The 21,905-nt window shown below is 47.9% G+C and overlaps 1 protein-coding gene across 4 annotated transcripts; it reads left to right on the top strand.

The window, feature by feature from the left end:
* Positions 1 to 15,867, top strand: BBS1 (Bardet-Biedl syndrome 1). 4 transcript variants are annotated; one of them, XM_081174098.1, is made up of 17 exons: positions 1 to 125; positions 1,366 to 1,442; positions 3,219 to 3,253; positions 3,573 to 3,845; positions 4,584 to 4,630; positions 4,999 to 5,052; positions 5,392 to 5,464; positions 5,799 to 5,930; positions 6,824 to 6,930; positions 7,157 to 7,277; positions 7,642 to 7,800; positions 9,748 to 9,817; positions 11,014 to 11,172; positions 12,522 to 12,655; positions 13,833 to 13,967; positions 15,126 to 15,212; positions 15,446 to 15,867. In XM_081174098.1, the coding sequence occupies exons 1-17, from the start codon at positions 76 to 78 to the stop codon at positions 15,530 to 15,532; spliced, it is 1,800 nt and encodes a 599-aa protein (XP_081030224.1). In that variant the 5' UTR covers positions 1 to 75; the 3' UTR covers positions 15,533 to 15,867. The 4 variants fall into 4 exon arrangements, with proteins under 4 accessions (XP_081030224.1, XP_081030225.1, XP_081030226.1 ...); XM_081174099.1 differs by having other exon boundaries at positions 48 to 140; XM_081174100.1 differs by lacking the exon at positions 1 to 125 and adding an exon at positions 289 to 448.
* The last annotated feature ends 6,038 nt before the right edge of the window (positions 15,868 to 21,905 follow it).

The following is a 21,905-nucleotide window of genomic DNA, read 5'->3' as shown; positions in this document are numbered from 1 at the left end:
GGGCGGGACTCCTTTTCTCGGCGCACCCATTGGCTCCCGCGGGGTTTCCATGGCGACGGATCCCCTGGCTTATCCATGGCGGCCGCGGCGCTGCCTTCGTCGTCCTCGGGAGCCGCTGGCGACGGGTAAAGCCCGGAGAGGTCGCGTTTTGGAGGGCAGCTGCTCCCCCCTTCCTCTTTTTCTCTTGCCCCCCCCCGTCCCCTCCCCGCTTTCAGGAGTCTTGTCTGCGCTGGCGAGGGAAGAGGGGGGAGGAGGCTGGTGCCTGCAGGTCGGACTCCTGGGTTCCCTAGAAGAAAAGTGGGTGCGCATGCGTTTGTTTTGGTTTCCATTCCACCCCCTCCGGTTGGTGACGCGTGTCTGCACTGTGAACAGTTCCTCCCCCTCTATCTCACCCCCGAGGAGGAGCCCTGTCGCAGCTGCACCACGGAGGCAGGCAGAAATCCAACAGGTGCTGCAGGTTCCCAACAGCCCATTTCCGTGCAGAAGAGAACTTCTTTGTCTGCTCCGTTTCTGCCCCCAAGTGCATCTGTCAAACGCACAGAGCAACCTCTTCATCTAAATAAAAAAGGTGTCAACCAGGCATAGATGAACTGCTCAAAACCCCAGTATAGCGGGTGATGAGGACATGTAGATAATATGGAAGTGAGTCTTTTGCCGCATTCGTTTTGCCTAAGGAACTGGTTTGTATTTTTCTGGCTGTGGGTAGTGACAATATTGGGGGGAAGAAGGGAGGCAAAAATTGTAGGCAAATTGCTTTTTTTTGCACGGGTGGGAGCTTTGCCCCATCAGTATCTGTTTGACTCCTGGGAGAGAAATGTTTGCTGGACATAATAGATTTTTGAATGAGAATAAACCCATCTAGTTCACAAGAACATCCTCATCCTTAATATATTTAGAACTGTGTATGACACCGTCAGCTCCTTGGATGAAAGACAGGATACAAATAAACAGCACCAATCCTGGGCATGTCGACTCAGAAGTCAGTCCCATTGAGCTCAACGGAGCTTGTTCCCAGGTATTTGTGCACAGAATTGCAGACTCAAAGACTTTGAGGAGTTCTTTGCCCAGCTGCATGAGAGGGAATCACGATGAGCTGTAAGAGGGGTGCAACTTGGAATTGTGTATATGAGAGAAAGACAAAGAAACAGAGTCAGGACTCCTGGGTTCTTTCAGAACACACTGATTTTTGTGGCAAAAAAATCAAGACTTCTGAGTGTCTGTCACCACTCTGTGGAAGCTTCATGGTTCGGAGGGATTTAGGTCAGGTGTGAACAGAGACTCCTAGAGAATTGGCTCTCTGGGCTGAAACTGTCTGCAATATATTTCATTTTGCACATTTTTCAACCTTTCCTTCATCCATTGCAGCATTCAAGCCAATTCCAAATGGCTGGATGCCCACTACGACCCAGTGGCCAGCCTCTACACCTTTTCCTCTTGCGTCAGTAAGTCTGAGTTCGTTTTCTCTCTCCTTAATAAGCATTGCCTCTTTCCTGTTTTGATGGGTGAATATGGCGATCATAATGTACAGTGGTTGAGACGGGCATAGTTTTGACTATCTGCTGGTTCTCCCTGGGTTTGCAGTAGGTAAAGGCATATTTTGTTTTCTGCACTGCAGCATGAGCAATGCCTACTTTGTGACAGCTTGCTTTGGTGGAAGTGGTTAAGGAAGGAAGGCAAGGATAGGTCCCAGCAGACTTGAGTGGTCTTTGGTGGGCCCTCTCCTGCTACAATGTGCCTTGGTGGGTTTACCTGACAGCAGAGCTCTGAATCAGTACCAGACAACTGGGAGCTGTCATATAGATCTCCCAGAATGCTCCATAATGTAACATTGCTCTGGACCATTGTGGGAATAAGGAGTGACTCAGTCTGAGAACCACTCTTTTTATAAGGCTGCATCCTCTGTCCTGGAATTTGTTGCCTCCAGTAGCAGACATGTGGGGATCAGATGTGGCTTAGTAGTATAGGAAATGCTGTCTGCACGTGTTCAGAGCTGCGTCTTTCTTTTTTTGTCCAATGGAAGGGAGGCATCCAGTTTCTACCCATAGAATGGCTGGACAGGGAGGCAATGGCTGACCAGTGCTGACCAGTGTCACCATTTGGATCTCTAAAAAGAAAAATTGAGGGAGTGGCCTGAGAAGCCCTAGTAGAAGTTAATGCAAACAAAGTTGATCATCCACATTGATCAATGGGGGTTGGACTTGATGACCCTCAGGATCCCTTCCAACTCTACGGTTCTATGGTTCTATGGCTGTATGACTGAAGCTCGTCAGAAGACACCCCATCTTCTGGGCAGTCGAGGCTAGTGAAGCACCCCTCATTCCAACATCAAGAAGCGATGGCATTGTGGATAACCGAGGTCACCAGTGTTGATCCTCATGCCCACCAGAAGGTGCGCCATCCCCTTATGGTAATGTTGGGCTCACCATGCCACCCTTCGTTCCACCAGAGGGTGCTACACCACTGTGTGGTTGAGGAAAGTGTAGCGCCAACCATATTGCATCCTTTCCTCACCTGCTTTTACTTCTCCTGGATGGTGGAGATTCTTCTGTGGACACTTGGCTGATTTTAAAGCTTTCAAGGGTTGGGGGAGGTATGTTATTCTCCCACAGTGTCAATTCAAGGCATTTTGGGGTTTTTGGAGAAGTCTATTATTTCCTTGAATTTCAGGATTCTGAGTGGGTTATTTCTTCCAAACCAGTATTCGGATTATGGAACAGGTACTACAATACAGTACTTAAATTCTCTGGTATCTACTTTGTTTGCTTTGATTTAAAGGTAAAGAAACACATGGAAAGCCTCAGGACAATAGTAGGGGTTCTCCAACAAGGGAAGTCACTCACTTCTGTTGATCTCATGAAAGCATATAGTTAATTTTCCCTATTCGAACAGCTCCAGAGAAGCTCCTTCCATTCCAGCATCCGAGTTTCTGCTAAAGCTGTGTGCCTCCCTGTTGACTTACCTGCATCTGCAGGAGACTTGCATTAACCTATATTTTCTTAACAATTCTGTTGTTTGCATCTGTCTATCTTGGGGGTCAATGGAGGGGTGTGCCTCTGGGGTGAAGTCAATTGCAGGTGACTTTACTTTCAACAGGGGATGTTGCCTGGTATCCTTATAAAAATAGTAGCTTTGGGGGGGATGGGGCTCCTCTGCCCTCTCCCCTGTTTATGTGTGGGTCTTTTTAATGGGGCTGATACAGTTTCTGCTGTCTTTTCCAGCCCTGGCCGACCTGCATGGTGATGGAGACTGTAAGGTAAGGGAACTGTCGCTGCCACATCCACAAACCCTTCTCTTGTACTGCCCATATTCATCACACCTGCAAATCTGCTGCCTTTTGGGTGCCTCTTCCCTTCTTTCTCTACCTCTCCATCTGGCCTAATAGGCTTTTGTTGCATGAATACCATTTTTCTTGTGTAGATTTTGAGTGCACGTTCCTAGTCTCCTCTTTGTTCCTTTTGCCTGCTTGCTTTTAGGTTTATCGATTTAGGTTTCAGAGCCTCCAAAGGGACACACATCCTTGGGTATTATTCGAGGAGGCTCCTAGTTGTTGTTTTGCTTTCCCCCTTTCCCAGCTGGTGGTGGGCGACTTGGGCCCTACAGGACATGAGATGAAGCTGAAGGTGTACCACGGCATGGACCTCCTGAGCGAGAATGTCCTGTTGGACTTGCCCACAAGTGTGGCTGCCTTCCTGATGGAGCGTCATGAACTGTGTGTTCCTGCTGTGGGGGTGGCTGCCGGTCCCTACATCTACGTGTACAAGAACATGCGCCCCTACTTCCGCTATGCTCTGCCCCCCTTGGAAGTCAACTCCACAGAGAAGGATGTCTGGGAGCAGGCAAAGGAGGTGAGGAGGAGGAGGGAGGGCTTGGGGAAGCTGTCTGGGTCATGGGTCTTTAGGTACCTTCCCTCCCATCCTTCCTGCCTGAGGGCCAGTGTGGTTGGAGCAGAAGTGGTGAACTTCCAGCCCTCTCTGCCTGGCTCTCAGGTCTCTCTCAAGGCCGTAGACTCCACCCCCAGACCATACCCCTTACTAGACCTGCTTTTTCACCCTTCCTGGGTGCTTTTGCAAGGCTGGAATATGCTCTATGATGCCTCATGCTTGCCTGTATGGAGGGCAAAAAAGGGTTGTGTTGAAACTGCATGAAAATATAAAATTTGTATCCATGGCTCCATCCACTTTTGCTGCTGGCTCTGCCCACCACTGGGCCCTAGAAAGTTACTTGGGATGGAATGTGGCCCTTGGACTGGAAACAGTTTCCCATTCCTGGGTTAGAGTGTTGAACTAGGGCCTGGGAGACCAGGATTCAAATCGCACTCAGCTGTGAAGCTCACAGCTTGGGCCAGTCGTCGTCTCTCAGTCTGACCTACTTCACAAGGTTGTTGTGAGGATCAGATGTGAAGGGGGAGAACCACGTCTGCCACCCTGAGCTGCTTGGGTGAAAAGTGGGATATAAATACAATTGTTTAATTGGAGTGCAAATCCCTCTTGGTTTCTGATTCATCACCAGCAGTCCTTCCAGTTTCTTAAGTCTGCGTCTCTTGTAGGGAGCAGCCGTTGACTGTCCTCCTTCTCTCTTGGTAGGACAAGGTTGACCTTCTGTCAATGAAGGAGACACTGGAGATGATCCGGTAAGGAGCTCTGAAGCTGGGCAGGGCGAGACCAAGTCTTCTGAGCCATCTCTAAACATCAGGAGGATAAGCAAACAAGGCTTGGGGGTCAACTAGGGGCAGGTGGGAATGGAGAGCATGCCAGGTGGAGGGGGGGGGGTTATTTCTTACATTGGCATGCAAAAAAATATGCTTTATAATCCGCTTTTTGGTCACCCCCACATGTCTGGGCTATGAAAGCTCCCATTTAATTGACTAGAGAAGCAGAGGCTCAGGGCGAACAAACTTGCCTAGGGCTCTGTGGTTCAGGACTGTTCACTGTGCCACACTGGCATGAGCCACAGAAGCCCAAGGCTCTCCCTCCTGACTTGCCTGATGTGTCTCAACAGGGAAAACGCAGACAAAGAAAATACGGAGCCGCCCTTGTCAGTGCAGTCCTTGAGGTGAGTTCTTTGGTGTGGGCAGGGCTGGGAATCTCCAGGCAGGGCTGGGGAAAGCTCCTGCCAGAAATCCTGGAGAACTGCTGCCAGTCAGTGTAGTCAATACTGAGTTAGATTGGCCAGTGCTCTGACTCTGTACAAGGCAGTTTTGGATGTTCCTGTAATGCCCACTCCAGGCCAAGTTCTCTGCTTCAGGCTGATGGGAACACAGCTTTGATTGTGAGAAATGGTCTCCTTTTTTCATCCTCTGTTGAAGGCCGTCTCTCTCCCTCTCCCTCTCCCCCCCTCTGTGTGGGCTGGGACCCTGGGCTCCTTTCATCACCTTCCCCATCTGCTCTGCAGGTTCCTGGCCCTTGACCCTCCTGAGATGGAGTCCTTTGTGAACCAGTATAAAATGCAGCCGCTCAAGCGCCAGGTGTGTACTCTGATGTTCCATATCCACTCCTGCCCTGAACATCCCAGAAGAGGAAGAGGTTTGGGATGCTGTTTGGTTGATCCCAGGCAAATACTGCCAACTCTTCCCTGAAGCCAAGAATGGCCTTGCTTAGGTGACACATCTTTTAAAATCACAACTTGGGGCAATCAAGTAGCAAAAGGGTTAGGCACAAGGTTCCCATGCCCCCAAATGTCCCGGATTGGAAGTGCACTTACAGAACCAGTTGCCCGTGGCCGGGAAACATATCCTAGTCCCTTGGGGTTCACCTCTCTTGATGCATAAAGTTGCCCCTTTGCTCCTCCTTATCTTTCAGTCACTGATTACCTGCATGACTACCCTGAAGAAGAGCGTGGCAGACGAGGGCTCTATCAGCTGCCTGGTGCTTGGGACGGAGAACAGCGACATCATCATCTTGGATCCTGAGCCCTTCAGTATGCTGGTGCAGGTGAGGCCCTGGAGAAGAGTGCTCTGAAGCTCAATAGCATGCTTATTTCAAGAGGGGGAAGAGAGGGCCATTTTGTTCTCTGCCTTATGCCCTTTGAGGCTAAGCGGAAGCCGCTTGCTCTGGTGTTCCTCACAATCGCAACAACCAGTTGCAGAATTCAAGACAATGTTGGGGGAATCGAGTATTGGAGTCGCGACTGAGGAGATCTGCTTTCAGATTTGCTCCCAACCCTGAAGTTAACTGGGCGATCTTGGGCAGCCATCATATTTCAGCCTTAACCTACCACCGAGGGATGTTATGAGGATGCAAAAGGAATATTTTTACAAATTTCCTCCCTGGGAGGAAGTGTGGGATACAAATGCAATGAATGAATAAAACAATAAGCTGTTGGATTCACCATTCCCTGTAGTGGGAGCTAGACCATGAAGGCGATTGGGACACTGCGCTACCAACCTTAGTCTGGCTTTTGCCAACCTCCACTTCACTGTTTCCTTACTTAGAAGTGTGGCTGCACTTGTCTGGCTCCAGTTACTGTTGCCTTGTGCCCTATCAGTTCTGGTAAGCGCCAACCTCCACTGATTGCATGGCTTCCGGTTTAAAAACGACAACAAAGAGCAGGTTTCTAGATTTTGTAGGTTTGAATGCTGTGGCCCATGTCTGTGAAATCTCAGGAGGCTGAGTTTCAGTGGCAGGGATATTGGTAACGAATGGGGGTGTCTGTTTCAACTAGAAAACCCTCAAAACTGCCCAGGGGTGACTACCCGCCTGCCAATCCCATCCTGGTGATGTGACTATTTAAAATAGGTCCCTCTCGCGTCTGTCCCCTGCGAGGCAACATGCCAGGGAGTGGGGCAGTATCCTGCTTCAGCACTGTTTTCCTTTTTTAATGGCAGACAAAGGTGCCAAGCGTGCCAGCCTTTCTGGACGTCACAGGACAGTACGATGTGGAATATCGGCTCATAGTGGCCTGCCGTAATGGATGCATCTACATCCTCCGCAGGTGGGCAGAGGAGGAGCTGCTGGGGGTGTTTTGGGAGGGCAGAGAGGGCCTGATGGGTTGAAGAGGGAGGCTGACAAGTTTCAGAGCAAGCTCTTAAGAATATGGCAAGGAAAAGCCCCATATCTTGTGCATCACCCATCTTGGCACTGGAGTTGCCTGCTTTGCTGACCACAAGGAGGCCAGGCCTGGACTTGACCTGCCATTGCTTTCTTTCTCTCCCACGCAGGAACTCCAAGCGACATAAATACTGCATTGAGCTGAGTTCTCAAGCCGTGGGCTTGTCCTGGGTCCAAAAGAACATTGTGGTGGCCTGCTCCGATGAAACCCTTCAAAGCTTTACTCAGAAGGTTGTGGGGTCATGGGGTGGAGGGCAGCTTTAATTACTGTCCACAGCTTTGGCAATCTGCCTCACCTCAAACTGTCAACTGAAGGCAGCAGCTCTTAACTTGAACCTTGGCTCACTTCTGGAACTCAAGGTGCATTAGAGTTAAGTGAATGGAGCCAAGGTACATTGAAGGGCATTGTGTTGTGTAAGTGTATGCATGTGGTCCCCAGGTGGTGCTATTGCTGTGCCCAATTCTGTTTTAAAGGAGGATCTTGTTAAAAGAAGGGTAATCCTAGTGGGGGGCCTTAATTAGCAAGGAAATCAATTGGGGGCCAGGTCGGAGAAGCTGTTCTGTCGGGTTCCTGAATGTCTTATTCTCGTGGCAGGGGAAGAAGCTCTGGGTGGTCCCGTTGCCAGCCACCCCCATCACTTTGAGTCCCATAGATGAGAAGTTCCAGAGCTTCCATGCTGTGCTGGTCGCCTTGGCCAATATGGAGGTGCACATATACCAGGACAAGAACCTTGTGAACATCATCCAAACGCAGGTGAGAGGCAGGAACAGGGGGTGCCCACATTCAGGGCTGAATGAGGGCATTCTGGTGGTTTGGCACAGGAGCTGGTCGCAGCGTGGGTGGGGGAGGTGTTTGTGTGTGAGACTGTATGTTTGTTTCTCTGAGCCCAGGCTGCTCTGTCTCATCCCTCACCCTAACGGGATGTCAAAATAAAAAAATTCCTTCCAGTAGCACCTTAAAGACCAACTAAGTTAGTTCTTGGTATGAGCTTTCGTGTGCATGCGCACTTCTTCAGATACACTGAAACAGAAGTTGCCAGATCCTTCTATATAGTGAGAAGGTGGGGAGGGGTATTACTCAGAAGGGTGGTGGGAATGGGAGATTGGCAGACAGCTGAGATGAGCCTGTTGACGACTCTTAACGACTGCAATAGGTCTTACAGGAAAAGGCAAGGGGTGAGAAGGTGAGAAATGGCTTAGTCGTGTATAATGAGATAAGAATCCAATGTCTCTGTTCAGACCAGGTCTCTCCATGGTTTTAAGTTTGGTAATGAGTTGTAATTCAGCAGCTTCTCTTTCCAGTCTATTTCTGAAATTCCTTTGTAGTAAAACAGCTACTTTGAGATCTTGTATAGAATGTCCTGGGAGATTGAAGTGTTCTCCTACTGGTTTCTCTGTTTTGTGATTCTTGATGTCAGATTTATGTCCGTTTATTCTTTGGCGTAAGGTTTGGCCTGTTTGTCCAATATAGAGAGCTGAAGGACACTGTTGGCATTTGATGGCATACACAATGTTAGACGATGAGCAATTAAATAGTCCCGAGATGGTATGTGTGATGTTGTTGGGGCCAGTAATGGTGTTGTCCGGGTGTATGTGGCAGCAAAGTTGGCATCTGGGTTTATTGCAGGCTCTGGTGCCAGTGTCCGTGTTAAGTCTGGTTGTAGTATTATTGTGGGTTAGGAGTTGTTTAAGATTGGGTGGCTGTCTGTAGGCAATGAAAGGTCTTCAGTGTATCTGAAGAAGTGTGCATGCACACGAAAGCTCATACCAAGAACTAACTTAGTTGGTCTTTAAGGTGCTACTGGAAGGAATTTTTTTATTTTGACTATGGCAGACCAACACGGCTACCTATCTGCAACCCTAACGGGATGTGTGTTTGTCATCTGTGGGATTGAAACAGGAGAACTAGAGAACCAAGACTCCTTGAGTAAGTTCCTGGAAAACATGGCTCCTGTTGAATGTGGGTCTGGTAAGGCATTGGAACTTGCCTTTGACTTGGTCACACCACTGGTCCTTCTTGCCCAGGATCCCTTTTCAAACTGGGGATGTTGAGGATTCAACCTGCATGCAAAGCAGAAACTCCCTTGGTCCAGAGAGGCACCCTTCCTGCTGCAGATGGCCTCCCCTACAGTTCCCTTCTTCAGTAACAGTTCACAGGCTGTATCCTCACTAAGCCTACCTGTTCCGGACCTGCTGTGGGCCATTCCTGGCCCTTCTCAGCTCCTGAACTGAGCACACAGGGAGAGGGAGACTGTTCTTGGCAGAGGGAGGACCCACAGGAGGTGAAGGAGATCTGGCAGGGAGGCAGCCTGGGAGGAGATGAGGTGCCCTGGGCTGGGAGGGTGGAGATGCAGTGAGAGAGCCATGAGAAGACAAAGAGCTCCCATAGGGATGTGGGAACCTGACAAAGGCCAAGTCACACCATTGGTCCATCTAGCTCAGTATTGGCTACCACTGATTGGTCGCTGCTCTCCAGCGTTTCAGGCAGAGGATCTTCCCAGCCTTCCTCCTAGCTGGAGAGGCCATTGGGGAATGAATCTCAGACCTTCAGCATGAAAAGCAGGTGCTGCACTACTGGCAAAGACCAAATCAAAGAAAGGAAAGCTATACGGCCACACCAAAGACAAGCCCACCTGTCTTCCTTCTCCCTGCGAAAAGCAGCAACCCACCTTTATCTCTTTTTCTCTGTTTCTGCTGCCAGGACGTTGTCAGCAGCATCTGCTTCGGCCGCTATGGGAGGGAAGATAACACGCTTGTCATGACCACCAAAGGTAAGAGCAGATGTTGTGCCTTGTGAAGTCAGAGCACTGAGCCCGACCTTCTGCCCTTCCCCAGGGGGCAGCCAGCAGGTAGCATTCAGGGGTAAGCTGCACCTGAGCTTAGAGGCTTTGAAATCTACAGAGCTAGAGTCTGGTTGCAGCATGCAGTTGTCCCTCCTGAAACGGAGCCCAAGCTGTGAAGAACGAGTTGCAGCTGAGAATTTTGCTGAAGATGCTCATCTCTCAGCCTTTCTTGGGAGAAAGTCATGTTGGTCTAAACTTGCTGGAGTGGGTTGTATCGAACAGGGGTGGAGAGCCTATCAAGTGAAGGCACTTCCCTGTCCTACTTGACTCCCTGCCCATCTGTCGTTTCTCCCCCTTCTCTCTTTTTTTAAAATTATTTATAGTTTTCAGATTTATATGGTTCACTGATTATACAATCATTTTGACATTTCAAAACTTGACTTCCTTCCCCCACTTTCTGCAGTTCCTTAACTTTATTTTTAATATCTTCTACATATCCAAATGTGGGTGGCGCTGTGGGTTAAACCACAGAGCCTAGGACTTGCTGATCAGAAGGTCGGCGGTTCGAATCCCCGCAACAGGGTGAGCTCCCATTGCTCGGTCCCTGCTCCTGCCAACCTAGCACTTCGAAAACATGTCAAAGTGCAAGTAGATAAATAGGTACCACTCCGGCGGGAAGGTAAACGGCATTTCCGTGCACTGCTCTGGTTCGCAAGAAGTGGCTTCGTCATGCTGGCTACATGACCTGGAAGCTGTAAGCCGGCTCCCTTGGCCAATAAAGCGAGATGAGCGCCGCAACCCCAGAGTCGGTCACGACTGGACCTAATGGTCAGGGGTCCCTTTACCTTTACCTTTACATATCCAAAATAGCTTAATTTGTTCATTTATTCATCTTTTTTAAATATATACTCTTATGAAACTGCAGGTTATTACAAGAATCCTGCCAATGTTTTTATCTGCTTACAATTTATCTGTAAATATTCAATAAACCATTTCCATTATTTTATAAAAAGTTTGTTATCTTGATTTCTTATCCTTCCAGTAAGTTTAGCTATTTCTGCATATTCCATAAGTTTTTGTATCCATTCTTCCTTTGCTGGGACTTCTTCTTCTTCTTTCCATTTCTGGGCGAGTAGCATTCTTGCCGCTGTAGTCGCATACATGAGTTTCTGCTCTTCTCCTAGGCGGGGGCCTGATCATCAAGATCCTAAAACGCACTGCCACGTTTGACAAGCGGGATGCGGTTGTCGGAGCCCCCGTCGCCCAGAGCATCAAGCTCAACGTGCCCAAGAAGACAAAGCTGTATGTGGACCAGACGCTACGGGAGCGGGAGAGTGGTGTGGGTGAGTCGCATGAGCAGTGCGTCTCGGAGCATGGCAGCCTCTCTTACAGGCACACAATATCCCTGCCAGATGCAAACTCCTAGCTCCTTCCTCTATGGTCTCTGGATCAGAAAACATTTCCTCTTTACACATGTAGAGGCTTTAGGAATCTCTTAAAAATGGCTAGTTGGGTTTTTTTTTACCATTTTTATATAATAATTTATTGATTTTCCAAAAATAACAATTTTAAAAAACCCCAGAAAAAAATCATAACCAAATTAAACCATGAATTTTCCCTCCACTCCCCCTCTTGGTTCCATTACAATGTACTTGTTTATGCACATCCATAAAACCTTATATACTTAACAATCCAATGTTAAAACCTTCTTCTTCTTATTACAGGTGACTTTTAAAAGTTATACTAATGTAAAAATCTGTACACAAAGCTTTAAAAATATGCTTTAAACAATTACCCTTTTTTGTAATGATTTGTCCTGCATAGTTTAATAATTTTTTTTTCCAATCTTCATCTTTATCTTCTTCTTTATGTTCTTTGGCTGAGGCTTCTTCCTTCCATAGGGGCTGGCTGGTCTTGGCCTGGAGTTCAATCTCGCGTATCAGAACAAAGTATTTCGTTCAAACAATTCATCAAGTCCTGTACATCTCAATACCATAACTGTGTTTGATCATATTTTTCTACAGTTGCAGCATAAGAACCCCCGAGAATTCTGCTAAACACAAAAGTCCCTGTTCATATTTTGTGGCTATGAATACAAACTGGTGGGACGCGGGTGGCGCTGTGGGTTAAACCACAGAGCCTAGGACTTGCTGATCAGAAGGTCGGCGGTTTGAATCCCCGCGACGGGGTGAGCTCCCGTTGCTCGGTCCCTGCTCCTGCCAACCTAGCAGTTCAAAAGCACATCAAAGTGCAAGTAGATAAATAGGTACCGCTCCGGCGGGAAGGTAAACGGCCTTTCCGTGTGCTGCTCTGGTTTGACAGAAGCGGCTTAGTCATGCTGGCCACATGACCCGGAAACTGTCTGCGGACAAACGCCGGCTCCCTCGGCCTATAGAGCGAGATGAGCACCGCAACCCCAGAGTCGGTCACAACTGGACCTAATGGTCAGGGGTCCCTTTACCTTATACAAACTGGTGCAGGAAGACCTTTATGTGGACCGTGGTTTGTGGGTGATCTCAGCCAGGAAAGAGATGCTCAGAATTGATTCTAGGACCTAAGTGCTCTAGCACAACAGACCCCTAATTTCTGCAGGCAGAGGGTGTTTTGATGATGGCACAAGGGAAGGTCTCATTTCTCTCCTCCCTCCTCCCTGTTTCACTTTGCTTCCTTCCCATCCCCCGCTCTCGCCCAGCCATGCACCGGGTGTTTCAGACGGACCTGAGCCGCATCCGACTCATGGCGGCCCGAGCCTACGCCCAAGCGCTTCAGTGCAACATGACGCCTGTGTCTGAGTCGGCGCAGGAGCAGCTGAAGATGAACGCTGTGGTGAGGAGGAAGAGGGAGGGGGAAATGAATACAGGATTGGTCTGAATCGAGGCGGGCTTCCTTAAAAATGGCGCCAGTCCCTGGAAAAGAGAAGACAGCTGGAGGGGTGACCCCAGGATGGGGTGAGGGGAGGAAAGGAAATAGTGCGTTAAATCAGAGGATGGTGCAAGAAAAAAGGTGGGCTGCTTTTTAAAAAGGAGTAAATTGGTCCCAGCCAGGGAAGAGTGGATAACCAAGATGATGGACTGTGCCGAAATGGCGAAGATGACAGTGAAGATCAGACACCAAGATGAGGAAAAATTCAGTAAAGAATGGGGGGCAGGGATTATAGAGCATCTTAAAGACCACTGTAAATATTTAAAAACGCTAGCAGGATTGTTATAACACTTATAATGAAACAAAATTAAAGTTCTAAAAAAGAGATAAAATGGATTGGGAAAATGTGATTAGATGCAATAGAAAGAATAATTAAAAATGGGAAACTAGGGGAGGGTGGGGGAAGTCCAGGGATTCAAGTAATCTCAAATGTGTAAAAATTGAAAATGATTTGAATGTATAAGAATTTTGTTTAAAATGAAAATAGTTAAAAGTAAATAAATAAATGGAGTAAATTAGGAATTCTTGAGAAGGGATGGTCTTTGCTTGAGCTGTTGTATCCAACTAAGTCATGCTCACAGTAGACTCACTGAACTCAATAAACTGGAGTAGCTCAAGTTCATTGGCGTCAGTGGGCCTAATCTGATTTGGGGTCCCTCTGGATTACCTGTTTATTGAGAATTCATCCTTATTTTCTTGCACAGACCTCAGGAGGAGGTTTGATTGTATCTGGTCATTAATGAGCATTCATTCTGATTTACTTGCAGGAATGTTTATACCTCTTCCCATTAATCATTTGTTCATCCCATATTTTGTATTTCCCTATCACTTTCCAAACCGTAAAATGTCCAGTTCTTTTTTCTAAAGTGGATTTGTTGTGCTAGGGCTGTGCAAACCTAAAGTTCCCATGTGCTTTCCCCTGCAAAATAGTGAAAGTCCGGAGGCACCTTTGGGTTGGATATTACCCAGAGTCCCCTCTTGATGAAATGTTGAGACATTGCTGAGACACTCCCCCCCCCCATCCTCATCCCCCTTTGTCTCACACACTCATTCCCATAATGCACTTCTCTCCCTCCTGCAGGTCCAGGGCATGGGCCCTACCTTCAAGTTGACCCTTAACCTCCAGAACATGTCAGATACCCGTGCAGTCGCCAACCTTCTCATCAGCTTCCTGTATGATGAAAAACTCTACTCCATAGAGCATCCTTTCTTTAAGGTCATTCCATCCTTCTCCTAAATTGGATCTCCCCTGACTCCCTCTCCTAAATGTTTTGCACAGGCCCCCTGCATAACCAGTCCAGGGGCCTTCTCAGAGTAGAGTTGTCATGCCTCTGGAATTTCCGGGACATAGCTGGGATTAGGCAGTCGGAAGCAGTGTCTGGGCGGGAAACACTAAGACAGTGTTTCCCAACCGGTGTTCCGCGGCACACTACTGTGCCGTGAGACATCGGCTGGTGTGCCGTGGGAGGGAGGCGGGCGAGAGGCGGCGGCGGCGAGGATCCGGCGGGGGTGGGGGGAGCGGGGGCCGTCGCGCGCAACCGAACTCACTTGGCGCGCTGCCGGCTTGTCCTCCTTCAACCCGGGTCGGGCCAGGCCTGCTCACGTCCCCGGATCCCCTAGCAGCAGCCGCACGCTCTCCAAAAGCGCAACGCTGCGCGCAACCGCTCGGCCAGCTGGTGCTCTGCGACTCCGCCCTTTCCCCTCCCAGCGCCGGAGGGTTCGCGCGACCGCAGCTGTTCCCTTTCGCAGCGCGCGGGAAACAATTCCAGGCCGATTGCCTTGTGCCGAAAAGCACCGCCTCTCCTTCCAGCTCAGGCCCGGGCCGCCGGCTCCCCGAATGACGTCACGGGGGCGGGGCTTTAATGGTGGTGTGCCGCGAGATTTTTTTCCGGTAAACAGGTGTGCCGTTGCCCAAAAACGTTTGGGAAACACTGCACTAAGATGTCCTTGAAAATCCAGACATATGGCAACCCATGTCGGAAGTCTAGGTTATCCCTGTTTAGGGAAGCTTTTAATATTTGATGAATCATTGTATTTTAATATTCTGCTGGAAGCCACCCAGAGCGGCTGTTGAAAGCCAGCCAGATGGGTGGGGTAGAAATAATAAATTTATTATTATTATTATTATTATTATTATTATTATTATTATTATTATTATTATTATTATGGATTTCCTTACAAATAGCTCAAAAACTTTTTTTATTCAGATTTTGCAAAAATAGCTCAACAACTTTGGCCAAAAACCCTAACTCAGGCTCAGCTGGAGTTACAGATTTGCCCCTTGCTACACGCCTCCCTCCTTGGGCTCTTAGCCCTCTTCCCCAACACACTGCTTGCCATAAGAATTTCCTGCATTTTTCTTGCCTCCCTGCAGACTCCCATGTTGGTTCCAGGATTGAATTACCCTCTGGCCACCTTTGTGGAGTGTCTGAGCGAACAAGGGACCTCGGATATTATTAAGGTCAGTGTTCCTGCTTTGATTCCCCACCCCACTCCTGACAGGCCTGCCCCTTGACTTCCCATGCCATGGATTTCCCAGTTGTTTCAGTCTTGGGGGGCTTGCCTGTCAAAAGAAAAAGGCTGCCTTCCCTGTGCCTTGTTCCCAGTTTGTATGCTGATTTGCAATCCAAGATGGCCGCTGTGTTGGCATGCCGACCACAGGCCCTCCCTCCTCTCATCTCCTTTGTGTTGCAGGTGTTTGTGTTGCACGAGGGGGAGCCTGAACCACTGCTGACGGCGCACATCAACATGCCTGTCAGTGAAGGCCTGGCAGCCGTGTGAGCTCAAGGGCGAGTGTGAGCTCAGGGTCGAGCGGAGGAGAGGAAAAGGGCCAACCCAATTGTAGTCTTCTCTCTGGGCCGTGTGCCTCAGCAGTAGCATAGACTTTACCTCCATCAGTTCTAGGAAGGGCCACCTGGAGAAGAGCGCCACCCTAGGATAGCCGGCGTCATCTGCGATGGAGGTATGCGGAGTTCCTCCTCACACTGAGGAAAAGCCCACATCCAGGGGCTGCCACAGGATTAGCCGCAGCTCGTCTTCTGGGCCCAGAAATGGAGAGGTGGAACAGCAAATGAAGTCCAGTGGTTCAAGAGCCCAATAAATTTTATTTATTCTTATGTTTGACTTTGGGGCATGTATCTGGGTGAAGGTGTTTGGAGCATTGGAGAAGGATGTACAGTCACACCTCGGAATGAATACGCTTCAGGTTGAGCATTTTCAGGTTGTGCTCCGCGGCGACCCAGAAGTAACGGAACGTGTTACTTCCGGGTTTTGCCACTCGCGCAGACGCTCAAAATGATATCACGCGCATGCATGGAAGTGGCGAAACGCGACACGCGCACGCACAGTCACGTATTACGTTCGCTTCAGGATGCGAACGGGGCTCCGGAACAGATCCCGTTCGAATCCAGAGGTACCACTGTACAGAAAAGATCAGGGGGCTTGAGCACCTCTGCTATGATTGGAAGTCAAAATTTGTTGGACTTCTTTTCTTTAGAGAGGAGGGATATGGCCATTGATTGATTGATTGAATTTATATACCGCCCTATACCCAGAGGTCTCAGGGCAGCTCACAGAACAAAATCAAAATACAAAACCACAAAATATATAATTAAAGTAAAAGCAACATCCCAGTAACCCCTTTTGAGCATAAGGGTGCGGGGGGGGGGGGAGAGGTGAAGGCAGAACCCCTGTGAGGCTGTTTCCAGGTCTGAATGAGTCCTCAGTGGGCTCTCCTTCTTCCCCAGAGCTCCCTTCTCCTGCCTATGGCTATTCCTGGCTAGAGCAATAGATTGTATCAGGCCATCATTTAAGATTTCGGACAGTGCCCTCACAATGCCTGATGCTTCCACTGTTCTGGAGCATAGTGGGAAATATAGATTCACATGCAGCAGCCACTTGGCCCAGGACAAGCATCAGCTCCACAAAGCCCTCCACTCCCAATAGTTGCCCAAGACATTTGCATGCTGACACTGGGGCCTGAATTCATGTCACATGTGGAACTGGGCTGCCCATCTATTAGGTTCTCTGTTTTGAGACATGGGCTGGGGGAGAATTTAATTCCGCTCAAACTGAAATGTAAATCTTCCCAATCCACAGTGATGCACAGTGTGGAGGGAGTAGATGGAGAGAAGTTTTTCTCCCTCTCATAATGCTGTAACATTAGCGAAGCTGAAGGGGAGAGGGGGAGGCCAGACAACAAGAAGTCCTTCTTCACCTTAGACCTCTCTTTTGGGTTCTGGGGTGCTGCAGACGAGGAGCAAGCGCCCTCAAGGTCTGAACCAAAGTTTGGTTTCAGGAAGCCACAGTCATCTGCCATAAAACTTTGAAATAAGCTGAAATACAGGGACAGCCCCTACAGTTGCTGAGTAGTTTTGATTTCTGAAAACCTTTTTTGTTCCTTGCCAATTATTATTATTATTATCATGATCATCGCTCTACCTCTTGGGTTTAGCTGAATTTGGACCGGGAGCAGGTTCCCTCCTGTGAAAGCAGATTTCCTCATATGACTTCTGATATCTTGTGTATCCCTGCTGAAATCCAAGAAAGCCTTTGTGACCCTTTTCGTTTTATTTTATTTGAAGTCCTGCGAGTCAGTATCAGGGCTCATTATTTGCTCCACTGATATCTATGGTTGTCTTTTTATTTGGCATACTCCCTGTTCCGAGTTACTTGTGTTTTCTGTTGGACTAAACTGGAATGTGGAAGATAAGAATGAAAAAGACACTCCACGTGGCATAAAACATAGGAGATAGGCATGAAAGAACATGAATACTCTCTATGTTGGGCTTCTCAAGGCTGAGGCTGGTGATTTCTGCTCTAGATAACAGCACAGCTGGTGACTATTATCCTTCTTTATAACATAAACACCAACATGAGAATTTAATTCTCGGGTTGTCTGGGGCAGGTCATGAAGTAGAAGAGATTGCTTTGAATCAATGCATAGTTCACACCAAAGCTTCTTTATATTTAGATGGAATTTTGAATATATTTTGTCTGTCTCCAGATTTCACTTCCCTTTTGTTTTTCCAATTCTGTTATTCTGTGAACATATTGTGGTTTGTTGTACCATCTCATCCAACTCTGTTGAGAACATAAACTTTGGGTCGTTCTCCTTTGAGTTTTACATTGGGCTAAGTTGGTTTTAAAATCCTTTCCAAGTTTCAGAAGCTAGCCTGGAGGAGCATAGGAAGCTGCCTTATACCGAGACAGACCATTGCTCCATCTAACTTGGTACTGCCTGCACTGACTGGCAGCAGCTCTCCAGGGTTTCAGACAGGGAGTACCTCCCAGCCCTACCCGGAGATGGCGGGGATTGAACTTGGGACCTTCTGCATGCAAAGCAGAATGCACTGCAAGCACCGTATAGATCGGTAGTTCCCAAACCTTTGTGGGCCACTGACCCCTTGGTTCCATAAACTCATTGCAGGTGCCCCCTGCCGTACCTGCCAAAAAGCATTTCTTCAAAATGACAGTTTGCACAACTCATTAAGGAAGACAATAACCAAACAGTAACAATGAATTACAATGTTTTTTCGAAAGCCAGCTAAAACCATCTTGTTTACTTGATCCAGGGATACCAGCTTTTCATGAGAAGTCATTTAGACCTCCAGTGCCTCCTTGCCACCCCCTTGCCTGTTAGCACCCCCTTGGTAATCCCACTGCCCCCTTTAGGAACCATCGGTTTAGACCTTTCCTTATAGGGTCTCCTCTTCTAACTCTTTTTCAACCAAGCTTTGCATCGCCTCTTTTGTGGTTCTCTCTGTACTATTTGGAAGGACTCATCTTTCCACCCTGTCTGCTGGGGGGAAGCAGGCGGTCAGCTCCTCGAGCCGCAAGGACAGCCTGCCTCTGTTGCTTTGAGTCTATTTCTCCATCTGTGTGGTTTTTCTTTTATTTGCACCTTTTGAACACAGAGGTGTGAAGAAGCAAGTTCCATACCTAACCACACTCTCCACCAGCCACCCTCTTTATGAGAAGGTGCTAAGCTGCTCAGGAAGAGGCACCTGTTTCTAAACTTCCCTGACCGTTTTAACATGAACACCTGCTTTTATTTTCTCATCTGACTGCAGTTGCCACCAGGGCCAGGTCCTGAGGCTGGCAAGGCTGGGCATTCACCTTAACACTGCATTTACATGTGTTCATGGCACATGTGCACCACTGCAAACCCAGTAATGGCATGAAAAGGGGCAAAAAAGAGTGCAAAAACAGCACCTAGCAATCGCACAATCCTTTGCGAGTGCAATTCCACGAGCCTTTGCATTGACTTTGAGGCCTGTAGAGAGTTGGAGCAAGGTTTGGAGGGAATGAATATGGCAATTGCAGGCTTTCTCAATGGTGCTCCATACAATAATCATAATTTTATTATGTATACCCCGCCCATCTGACTGAGTTGCCCTAGCCACTCTGGGCAGCTTCCAACACATATACGAAACAAACATAACGAAATGTCAAACATTACAAACTTCCCGGTACAGGGCTGCCTTCAGATGTCTTCTAAAAGTTGTGTAGTTCTTTACTTCCTTCACATCTGGTGTGAGGGTGTTCCACAGGGAGGGTGCCACTGCCGAGAAGGCCCTCTGCAATTTCACTTAAACGTGCAGTGCCTCCAAATGGCTGTTTTATCATTTCCACTTTGCTCCAAGTGTCCAAGAAGAGTGGGTGCAATTTCATTCAGAGACAGGGAGCATTTGTCTCTCCAGGTGTAGCTGGACTCCAACTCCCATCAGCCTAGCCCAGGGATGATAGGAGTTGTAGTCCAGCAACAAGGTTTTCCCTTTCCCTTTGTGCGGGAGAGAGAGGCAGTTGCATGCACCCCATCAAGCTCCAGTCATTTGAAATGTTTGGAAACATTTCAGTGGAAAGTTGTCCAAATGAATGCATAAGCAGCCTGAAAATTCATTTGCACTGTGGACTGGGCAATGAGTTTTTGCTAAAGCAGCTGGTGCATTGCATTCCTCTGCTGCACAATTTTAATATTTGCCTGTGCACTATTGGACACAACATTGGGTAGAGCCCAGGAATCCCAATAAAACAGCCCCCTCTTAAATCTGTTGCGAAAATAGAAGCGCTTAGAGACATGATGTTTCCCGAGTCTACTGGTTTATTGAGCAAGCATCTGCAGCCTCTTTCGTCAGATGCACAAAGAGTGGGATTTACATAGAAGTCCTCTCTGGATGGAAGACAGAGTGGAGGGGGGCCTGCAAATGGTAGTCTACTCTGCGAAGAAGAAGAAGAAGAAGAAGAAGAAGAAGAAGAAGAAGAAGAAGAAGAAGAAGAAGAAGAAGAAGAAGAAGAAGAAGAAGAGGAGGAGGAGGAGTTTGGATTTGATATCCCGCTTTATCACTACCCTAAGGAGTCTCAAAGCGGCTAACATTCTCCTTTCCCTTCCTCCCCCACAACAAACACTCTGTGAGGTGAGTGGGGCTGAGAGACTTCAAAGAAGTGTGACTGGCCCAAGGTTACCCAGCAACTGCATGTGGAGGAGCGGAGACTCGAACCTGGCTCCCCAGATTACAAGTCTATCGCTCTTAACCACTACACCACACTGGCTTGCAAAGACCAAATTCACATTGTTTCGGCCACTTTTGCCTCTGGAACTGCTCGCCAGTGGCTTGTGGCCCCCTGATATCTGCAAAGAATGGAGGGCGGCCCTTGAGCTGGGAAAAAAGTTTCCCCACTCTGATGGATGGGGAGAAATTGCATTCCATCTACTCTCTTAATCTGCACTTTCTGAAACATTACATGATTCAAAACACAGCCATCCTTCAAAATTCACACATCTCCAAAGCCACAGTGCAGTTCTTTGGCCAAGTAACGTTTACAGAAATGCACATGCTAATTTTAGGTGAACAATCAACATATCAACACACCCACACGCACCCCGGAATGAATGATATTTTAGGGAAGTGCTTTGCGAAAATGTGCCGTATTAGGCAAAATCTCATAGACATATGTGTATTTTTGGGAATGCACTACGATGTTGATGGATTTTCATGTAGCCTTTGAAAAGAAAAAACCAAACTGATGTGAACTGAAGCGAAGGTTGTGGAAAGATGAGAAAATGACATTGACAAGCTGCCCCACTCCTGGTAATACACACTGGGGTTCTCAGCTCACTCTCCAGCAGGGCACCTGTGTTTTCAAGAGCAGCGGGGGGGGGGGAGATTTGTGGGAAAGGGTCTTATTTTATGGTATGACCTTTGCAACTGTTAAAGGCATTGCAGATGTTGAGGGCAGGGAGTGGCAACCCCAAGCGACATGAGACGGCAGAAAAGAAACCAACTTCATGCACAGAGAGAGCGAAAGGTAACATGAAATGCCAGAAACAGCTCATGACGTTTGCGTGTGAAATATGAATGCAAGGGATAATCAAAACAGAAACTGCATTTGCTGGAAGCTGAAACTCTTAATGCAGGCCCATTTCTGTAATGCCCCATAAAGAAAGAAGAGTGAAACATACACACAGCCCACTATTTTCTGAATCACTGCCTTAAAACCTGCCAACATGGGGAAATTCAGTGCATATCAGGTCCCATCTGCAATATAAATTTAAAGCAGTATTGTACCACTTTAAATAGTCATGGCTCCCCCCCCCCCCCAGAATTCTGGGAGCTGTAGTTTGTTAAGGGTATTCAGGCCCCTATCCCCCCCCCCCCGAACTACAATTCCCAGTGATCCGTGGGAAGAGGGTCTGGTTGTTAACCTACTCTGAGAATTGTAGCTCCATGAGTGCAATGGGGGGGGGGGGTCTTCCTAACAACTCTCAGCACCTTTTACCAACTACAACTCCCATAATTCTTTGGGCAATGACGTGATTGTTTAAAGTGGTATAATACTGCTTTAAAAGTATAGTGCAGATGGGGCCACAGTCTTCATTAAAAAAAAAATATATATATCCCATAATTGTAAGAATAGACTGTAAAAAACATTTGGGGATACAAGATTGCAAGCAAATTTTATGAATTAGATGATGGGTAGAAAAACGGAATTGTCTGGGGGAAATGCAATTACTTCCTACCTCCCTCTGCATGTGTTTGTTTTAAATTATGCTTCTATTTCTCCCTTCTCATCCCCATGCAAGAAGGAGACAAACACGTCTCTCTGCCCTCCCCTTTTATCTTTCTCTGCAGGGTAGTTTAGGCTGAGAGTGTTC

This window comes from Podarcis bocagei (genome assembly GCF_964188305.1).
Source record: "Podarcis bocagei genome assembly, chromosome: 16".
Lineage (NCBI taxonomy): Eukaryota > Metazoa > Chordata > Lepidosauria > Squamata > Lacertidae > Podarcis > Podarcis bocagei.
This window is presented reverse-complemented; position numbering and strand designations above follow the sequence as displayed.

Excerpts from the sequence above, each read along its gene's own strand:
- BBS1 (XM_081174098.1), top strand. The coding sequence starts at position 76 with ATGGCGGCCGCGGCGCTGCCTTCGTCGTCCTCGGGAGCCGCTGGCGAC. Across the intron at positions 12,656-13,832 it reads AGCTGAAGATGAACGCTGTG|GTCCAGGGCATGGGCCCTAC; the intron begins GTGAGGAGGAAG and ends TCCCTCCTGCAG. Across the intron at positions 15,213-15,445 it reads GGACCTCGGATATTATTAAG|GTGTTTGTGTTGCACGAGGG; the intron begins GTCAGTGTTCCT and ends TTTGTGTTGCAG.